General features: G+C 45.9%; 1 protein-coding gene across 1 annotated transcript in view; it reads right to left on the bottom strand.

Moving 5' to 3' along the window:
- LOC104159845 (tumor necrosis factor alpha-induced protein 2-like) overlaps nucleotides 1-7,030 on the bottom strand; it is an 11,437-nt gene extending 4,407 nt beyond the window's left edge. Inside the window, exons 1-5 of the mRNA XM_009697864.1 lie at nucleotides 6,691-7,030; nucleotides 4,121-4,748; nucleotides 2,364-2,478; nucleotides 1,002-1,127; nucleotides 61-161 (exon numbers count right to left, since the gene is read on the bottom strand). Coding sequence (XP_009696166.1) covers nucleotides 61-161; nucleotides 1,002-1,127; nucleotides 2,364-2,478; nucleotides 4,121-4,748; nucleotides 6,691-7,030 — 1,310 coding nt within the window. The remainder of the gene's footprint in view (nucleotides 1-60; nucleotides 162-1,001; nucleotides 1,128-2,363; nucleotides 2,479-4,120; nucleotides 4,749-6,690) is intronic.
- Between the last annotated feature and the right edge of the window lie 1,901 nt (nucleotides 7,031-8,931).

Raw genomic sequence — 8,931 nt, 5'->3', positions numbered from 1 at the left:
GCTGCCCACCGCTGCCATACCACACCTGGCCCACCGCTGCCCACCGCTGCCGTACCGCACCTTTTCAGGAAGGCAGGCAGCTCCTTCCACAGGCGATGCGACAGCTCCTCGCCCACTGCTGCGCTGATGTCCTTGGCTCGCTTCTGGCCGCTGTAGATACTCTAACAAACAAACAAGATCAATTTTAAATGCTGCCTGCTCCAAAAAGGCCAGGTTCACTGGTTAAAAAGGCTACAGAACCTTAACTGCGGTAACTGTGCTCAGCTCTCCTGCATCCCACCCTGGGACTGTGCCTGGGACTGTGCAGAACAGCTGTATTTATTTGGTGGGCTCAAGGCAATTTCGAACTCTATTTTCAAATGGGGGGAGAGGTGAAGAAGAAAGGAGCATTAAAGAAAGTCTATAAAATAGCAGACAAAGTGGTGAAAGTGACACTTGGGTTTTTTGCTTTTTTTGCTGAATGTCATATGATTGCATTAAAAAAAACCACAAATTAAGCACAACAACCTCAACATATGAAAGGTTTATTTTTTAAAAATAAACTCTACTAATCCTCTGCAGCCAGAGGATGGAGAATGTTAGGCATGGGGAAAGGACGTGAGCACTCAAAGCAGCTCTGCCCATGACAGTCTCCCCAGGAGCACGGAGGGCTGCAGCACCGCGCTGCTTCCTCGCTCAGCTAAACCCAGCTCTTGTCTCTCTGCTGCTACATCACCCAGCGCCTAAGGGCTTGGCATCGGCTCGGCGCGCAGAAGAGACTGCACAGGGGGAAATGAAGGCAGCTTTCTGGCTCATTTTGCTTATAGAGGAGTTTGTCTCCAGCATGTGGTAGACCAGGACCATGTCAGACCATGGGTTTGGGCTGCCCTGTACCGCCCACCTCTACTACTGCCCTACACAAGCGACTTGGCCTTTTGCTTTCCTGCATTGACCATCGTTGGTCTCAAATCCTGAATACATGCAGGATGCAATTGTTTATTTTTAATATATATCTGTATTACCTGGATAACAAATATTGCTAGTAGTTCACTCTGAAAATGCCCGTTTAGTTTCTCTGGTTCTTTGTCTTCTTTCCATCTTTGGATTTCTTTATCTAAACATTTGCTCAGTGAATTTTTGATAGTAGCCTTTAAGGAAGGAAGAACAACAGCATTTACCACAAAGTGGATGTAGCAACTCCTACATTATGGAGGTTTTACTCGCCCACCCACCATTTGTCTGGCTCAGCAGACTTGTTCCTCAGCCCTGACTGAGAAATAAAGGCTCTTTAATTCACAGCAGCAAGGACAACCCCCTCACAATATCCACCTATGCAACAGCGAGGTGAGTATTTCAGGGTAGGAATGAAGATCAAGATCTACGTCCCTGCCCACCACCCCGCCACGTCAGTGGTGTTCTGGAGGGCAGGGCAGGGGAGCGGTGGGTAGGAAGGTTGCAGGCAGCTGTGCGTGCCAGAGCCCAAATTTCCCCAGCCGCGTGTTGCCTGTGTGTCACACTCAGTGCTAGCCCTGGGCCTGGTTGTGCAATCCTTTTTCATGAGTGTTTCTGACGTCTTATGAGTGCTGGAGAGTGAAACAAAATGTTCTCAGGTTTTCTCTGCTCTGACCCCTCTTGTGTGCACACTGTGCAGCGAGGCTTTGGAAATGGTCTGTACAGTGGCTGGCATATATTTCTGATCTCCGAGTGCCTTGTTCATGCGTTTTGCAGCTCTCGCACCCACCTCTCCCATATGCAAACCATCACAGGCTGCAGCTAAACCTGGAACTTGTCTTCTCATTTGTCGGGAATTCCAGCCCCAAATGCCAAAAGTGCTAAGCTATGGGAGTACTGTAAAAGTCTCTTCTTGTTTCCATTAAGGCAAGAGTGATCCAAATACCAGAGCAACTGTTATTTTCTGCAGACCAGGCAATTCTCCATCAAAGAAACAGATTTTTCAAGACCAGACCTGCATGCTTTGCGCTCACCCAAGGTCTGGCACCACTGCAGGGACCAGAAGTAATCCTGAATCCATCAGCTGCGAGAGGGAGCATAAATCCTTCTAGGGATTTAGCAGACAACTGGAAAGTTACCCATAAAGATTTGTTGTTGGATTTTTCCCCACCTTCCTGCCACAAGGTTTGCAAGAACAGAGCAGTTCTTTTCTGATGGCTCCCAGAGCTAAGCAGAAATTTGCTGTTTTGCTCCCACCTAGCAGAAAGCTGACCTGTCCCCCAAAAAGAAACAAAACCATTCTTGCTTTTGCTTCTCTCTGGAAAGGTGGGTGGCTGACAGGTGAGAAGTGTGTGAGTAGGACAAGTCAGAGCTCCTCCAAGGAGTCATACGGGAGCAGTACAGGGAAGAGGAGGGACTGAACAGATTCTCACCTCTTCACTGTCAAGGTATTTCTTTTCAAGCTCTGTGCTCAGACTTGATGGCAAAAGGCTTCCAAGCTTAACTTTTTCCAACTCCTCGGCTAAAACATGATCTTTTCTCATATCTCTGGAATGAAAAAGCCAAACAATTACATTTTCCAAGGGCAGTGTAATTCAAGACAGCTGTTGATGCAAATCACTAACAATTTTGAGGCTATCAGTGAAAAAACAGATGGAAATGTACATTGTCCTTAGTCCAGGCAGGACTTAGAGGAGCTGAATCTGTGCCGGGGTGGGACTTGTGAGGGTGGGACCCCAAGCAACCCCGGAGAATGGAGTCATGTTCTGCTGAGCTCCTGAGCACCAGCCACTGCACGCTGGTGGGGATGGGGGACCTGAAGCAAGCATGAGGGTCTAGCCCCAGGACATGACCTCTCTCCATCACTATAGAGAGGTGATCCGATAAAGAGCTGGTGTTTTGTGGCTAGTTGGGAATGGAGAGGGCAGTTTCATACCCCACTGTCGTGTCCCCACCGTATGCTGGCTGAGCCGGAGCAGCTTCAAGGGAAGGGACCTGACAGCCATGGGGGGCTCAGGCCAGCACTTGTCGGGGGGCTGATTTGGAAGCAGTCTCTTCTGGAGTTGCAGAAAATAATCCTGAACATCGCCTGAGTCCCATGTTTGCACGTCACCCAGCTCCACATGGGTACACCTCCGTGCCTCCTGCACATGGACTGTTTCTGATATGACACTGGAAGCTGGGGCCAGGCTGTTGTGCAACCTTCCTCCTCTTCCTCACTGCTCCCCTCTGCTGCTGGCCAGCCGTGGAGAGAGGTGGTTCCTCAGCAGACACCTGAACGTGGCCTCTGGGAACACCCCGCAAAGCAGCCGATGCCCCGGCCAACACCGTCCCCAGCGCCTAGCCTGCTCCTGACGGCTACTGAACTCCAACACACGCTGGTTCGGGCCTGAATAGCCTGACCTAGAGCACAGCACTGGCTCTGGAGAACTTCCAGGATCAACACTGACTCATTATACTCTGTCAGTGAAACACGAGAACAGAAAAATGGAGGTGAAGGTTGAATGGCTTTAGAACAGCAGAAGAAACTGCTGGTGTATTTACTGCTTTTCACCAAAGAAATGAGAGCCCTTAATTCTCTATCCAGTACTATGAGCCACAGCAAGGATTATTTTTAGTTCTACAACATACAGGGCTTGTGGGGATGAAGGGTGACCCCTGGCTGATGATGTCCTCTCACAGGGGTGCACCCTTTGGTCTCCTAACCAGGAGGAGAGCATAGATTGTGGGTAACACCTAAGCAACATCCTCCATGCGCAGGATAATTGCATTTCAGGTTATTCTATTTATTGGCTGCCCTCTGGTCTAGAGGGCTGAAATTTCCACATTTTCCAAGAATGAGTTCAGGTCTGCATCTAGAATAGAGATCAGAGCACTGAACCGGCCCAGCCTACCCCACAAGTGAAGCCCCAAACATCTGTGGGTATGTCTGTTGCCCAGAACAGACATATGTCTGTTGCCCTGAATGGTGGGGTCAGCCCTTGGTTTACAGAACAGCAGCCTTGAGTGTGTCCCTGGCTGTCCTGGCCGGCTATCATACATCAGCACGACACCAGTGACACCAAAACCTAGCCGGGTGCCAGGCTGCATCGCAGTGATACCTATTCATAAATCAAGCAAATGCCTGGTTTTTCAGCCAGTGAACCTGTGTTCATCACCAGGGATAAATATGTGTAAAAGCCTCACTTACTTTGGATAAATGTTGTGCACCCATGAGAGGAGAAGGTAAATATCCTTGTCTTCCAGATGAGACTCAGCATTTTTCTTTGCCTGGGAGGCAAAATAATTGTGGTAGAGTTCTGCATATGTGCTGAACACATTAAACTCGGGAGGATAAAGCTGTTTAATGTACTTTACAACTACTGTCAAATCTTCTTTCATTGTCTTTCCCATGTGTAGGAGGTTCTGGCCAACCGTAGAGAGGTTCTCAGTTCTAGGCGTACGGCTTGTGTCTTTCATTCGAGTCTCTACCGACTCCTTTACTGTAGCCATCCAAAGCTCTTTCCATTTTCTAGGTCTAAATTGCATGTTTGGGTCAGGTGGATTCTCTGACATGTAGTTCTGATCTTCTTTCTCCTGCTCTTTCAGTGCCTCTACTGCCTGCTGCAGCAGTTCTGGGTTTGTTTTCGCTAACACTATGGAGTCTTTCAAGATGCTGAAGACTTTGTGTTTCAGAACCTCGTAGACAGACTCGATGTCTTGCTGGCTGGCATTCAGTCCCTCCTCACTTTTGCTAGACAGGCTCTTCTCCAGGACAATTAGATGCTGAGCGGCGTCGCAAAGCTTTTGCTCTTCAATGAGGTCCATGACTTGTCTGACTGGTGAAAAAAGAACAGCCTTTCTTTACACCCAAAAGTGAAGATTTAAATTTCTGTTTTACAAAAAATGATGGCTGTGGAATACTTTAAAAAAATATTTATATTTATATAATGCTAGATCTTAGGCTCCTTCACTGTATAGAAAATCTTTGTTTAAAGATCAGATTATTTCTAGTTTGCCTTTGAATGGGGCAATGGAAATTTGAATATCCATCATCAGTGTGTTACATATGGACATCTATTCATGAGCTACCTATATTTTTTTTCCAAAATTTACATTTGTGGAGTTTTATTTATTTATTATCCTCCTTCCCTTTAATATGGTCTCAAGTCAGAAGCATGGCTGTAGAAAAAAATGTAGATGCAAAGATGTGGCTATATAAGATGTGCTAGAGGAAATACCACATGGGTTTTCCAGAAATAGATTGGCACAACCTGACCTGCGAAATTTTTTTGAAGAACACATTTAGCAGGCAAGATAAATACAATGGAACTATCTTATCTGAACTACAGCCAGTTACTTGATACGGTGCAATCTGCGAAATTACTAGTTAAGCTGGAGAAGTTGTATCTCAAAGTCAGTTTTGTTAGGTGTGTAAGGTTTATATGGAAAACCCTGGGTGGAGAAAGCTTATATTATTCATGAAACTCATCTTACTTCATATTCTCCTTAGAGTCTGCAGCACAAAAGCTGGGAGTGCCCTATTGGCATCTGCTGATTACACAAAGTTCAGAGACATTATCGAAACCGAGGGCTTGGTGTATTATACGCGAACAACAGGCTAACTTGAATAGTAAATGGGTTGAAATTTAATAGCACAAAGTGTAAGATACAAATTCAATAGAACAAAAGTTACTTAGCAACAAATAGAATTTTCTGCTGCAAGCTGGATGTGAATCAGCTTGAGATGGAGAAAGAAGAGAGATGCCTGGAGAACTGGTAAATCATTACTGTGAGATGATGGTGAAAATGTCAGATATGACCCCAGGATGTATCCAGTAAGGAATGACCAGCTGAGATAGGAAAATTGTAACATATTGTACCAGGCATTGGTGGTATCTCATCTGGAATATTTTCTACAATTCTGATTGCTTTATTTCAAAAAAGACATTGGGAATGGCACAATGCAGCAGTAAGAACAAAGGCATGAAAGGCCTGTTTTCATTAGACTTGGTTCATTTAGCTGAGCAAATTCAAGGCCGAGAAGGAACACCACCAGTTAGGGAAAACATTTGACACACGGAGAAAGAGATGCTAATTAGCCAGGTAAAGACTTGCCTGGAAATGAGATAATTTGTACTAAAACAGTGAGACTTTATAAGATCCCCCCAGTAAAGGAGGTAGGACTAAAAAATAAACTTATTTTAAGTTACAGTTTTCTAAGTTTATGAACCAGATAATAAGATATGTCATCTGAGGTGGCAGGTGAGCCCTGGAAGGGCCAAGGGGCACTTTCCTCTCCAGTTCTGGGTTTCTCTGGGTTTCTCTTCCTCTCTAAGCACCCTGCAGTGATGGTGCCCATGACTGGAGGAGCTGTATGTTCATATATCAGCCCTGGGAAAGACCTATGTGTGCTGCTCCCTGCTGTCCCTGGGGGAAGAGGAGAGTTCACAGGGCGGTGGTTTCATGGAGGAACAGAGCAGAGAGGTATGCCTTGGCTTCTTGCCCACCCACAGATCTCTGTGTGCCCTCATTAAGGGGTTTTTTTCGGACAGAAACCCTGCAAATTGGCAGTTCCTCAAGGAGTGTGCCCTTGGTGCCAAGGGACTAGGACTTGAGGTCATGTCTCCCTCAGCCCATGTTTCCCCAGGCTCCTTGGCCAAGTCACTTCAATCTGTCGGTGCCCTTGTTTCTCAAGGGGACAATTCTCCCCCTTGTGCATCCCCTCTAGAGGTAACTATGGCCTATGAGGTGGTGCAAGGAGGATGGAGGAGCACTTACCACTGGGTGGCTTGATCTTTTTGATTTTCTTAAGTGCACTTGTAAGGATTCCCTTTATTCCTTTCTTCCCCTTTTCAGGGCTGTCCCCAGCAGAGGTGCAGCTCCCATTGCTTGTGATGGAAGATGCACGTGAGGGTCTGCAGGCTGCCTCTGGTCTTTCACTCATCTTCTCCTGGTCCCTGGACCAGATCTCGTCTCCAGAAGGTTCAGGACAGGCAGGGACTTGCTCAGCTACTGATGTCGAAGGGTTTTCAAGCTGCCTGTTTGCACCAATGCAACCCTCTGATCCATTGTGTATTCCAAGGGGACCACTTTGGAAAAAAGGTAACATTTTCATCATTTTCCTTCTAGCCTGTAAATTTCAGAAAGAACTGGTCAGATTATAACAGTTTGCATAAAAACTACCATGGCTCAATGTGGCAAAGTGTATTCCCGTTAAAAAAAAAAATTCTGGAATGACTTGTCCCTGAGTGGGTGGTGTGGGGAGTGTTACACATGTCTGGTATGAGCACAGCTCTGCAAGAGAGCTCCTGAGCAATGTCACCTCAGGTAACTGAGAGGATGGAAGCAGCTCTCTGGTCTTATAAATAACTTAGAGAAAATTGATGAGTGATTTTAAGGGTGATTCAGATGGGGTGATTTGAGACCTCGAGCTTGTCTGGATACAGGAGAGCAGGGCTCTCCCACGGGATGCTGTGGGAGTATGGAGGTAAGCGTGGATACTGCACATGAATGATGTGGGTGGGTGGGACAAGCATCCTGTGCCTATTCAAAGCAACCACAAAACTCCCAGACTTTTATATGGCATCAGGATCAATTCCCACCTTCCTCAGGGCCTGTTTTTGCTGATATCTGCTCATCTGGCTGCAGATCTGTTTGTGGAAGCACCCATGTAGCTTACTGTACGCTGAGTTTGTACAGCATGAAAATGAGATGAGCCTACCAAGCCAGGTATGTGTCAGTCTTTGCTGAGCAAAAGTCCTGATGGTTTAACAGTATGCCCTTTTAAGTCAGTAATAAAATTCTTAGTTTTATTGAGGAGAGTTCCCAGAGAAGGTGGCTGAGAGTTCAGAAACATTGGGGATGTGAAAATCATGGTCGAAAGGATGGTAGTATGGGAAGCACAGCAGTATCTCCTGATATGAGCATGACGAGGCTTATCAATTTAGGCCCCAAAATCCCAGTCAGAAGCATGGCTTCAATGCTCTCCGTGCTGCCCGCAGCCCTACAGTGGCACCCCCTACAAGCTCAGGGATGCCTTCAGACCCTTCAAACCCATTCACAGTCTATGTAATCTCATTTTCAAAACAGTCCTAGGGTGACTACGGCATCCCAAGCCAAGGCAACTTCAGCACAGCTTGTTGCAACTTCAGTGTGATTTGTTGGGTATTTTCAAATACCTGGGAGCAATTATTGTCCCATCTGTTGAGGGTCTGTAGTGTGGGCTGTGGCTCATGTAGGATGAAACGCTAGTGAAATGGGGTGGTGGAGGGGGAAGGTTCTGATAGCAGGGACTAACCAGATTGGACTTTTCCCAGAGTTGCTAAATGAAACTGGTGGTAGTGACCAGGGCTGCTGCATGTCCAGAGCAGTCCTCGCCTGGCTGAGGGGGAAATAAGAACAAGGATTGGAGTGGTTTCGCCTTGTTTAAACAGACATTATCCTGCCAGAGTCCTGCTCTACCATCAACGCTCCTGCGCTACAAATGATTAATGATAGAAATTTTCTATTGTAACAAGATCTTGTTAGAATTTATATTTAGAATTATTTATGTACATATATAATTTAATATATTGCTATAGATTTAGTTGCATAATTATATTCATTTATATAATGATTATAATTATATAATTATTGTAAATAAATAGAGCCATACTTTCCAATCCTTGTTCTAACAACACTTTTTTAAAGTGACTTCCTGGGGGACCAGTGCACTTCTGTATGATGAACTCTCAGGAGAGTTTTGGCTTACTTATACTGCATAAGGGCAGAGGAATTAGGCTTTAAATAAAGGAAGAATTTGGCTTCACTTAAGAGGCCACAATATGGTGACCTTCAAATACCCTTCTTAAGGCTATACTGTTGGTATGTATCATGCTGGTACAAACTGTGACACTTATTTCTGGGCAAACTGGTTGGAAGACTGTGGCTTTTTGTTTTAATTGTGATTCCTCCTGCTGGCTCCTGGCAGCTGGGAGAGCTTGGAAGCACCAAGTAAGCGGTAGCAGCCAGGGAGCATAC

Source organism: Cariama cristata, unplaced genomic scaffold (assembly GCF_000690535.1).
Source record: "Cariama cristata isolate BGI_N322 unplaced genomic scaffold, ASM69053v1 scaffold21050, whole genome shotgun sequence".
NCBI classification, from domain to species: Eukaryota; Metazoa; Chordata; class Aves; order Cariamiformes; family Cariamidae; genus Cariama; species Cariama cristata.
This window is presented reverse-complemented; position numbering and strand designations above follow the sequence as displayed.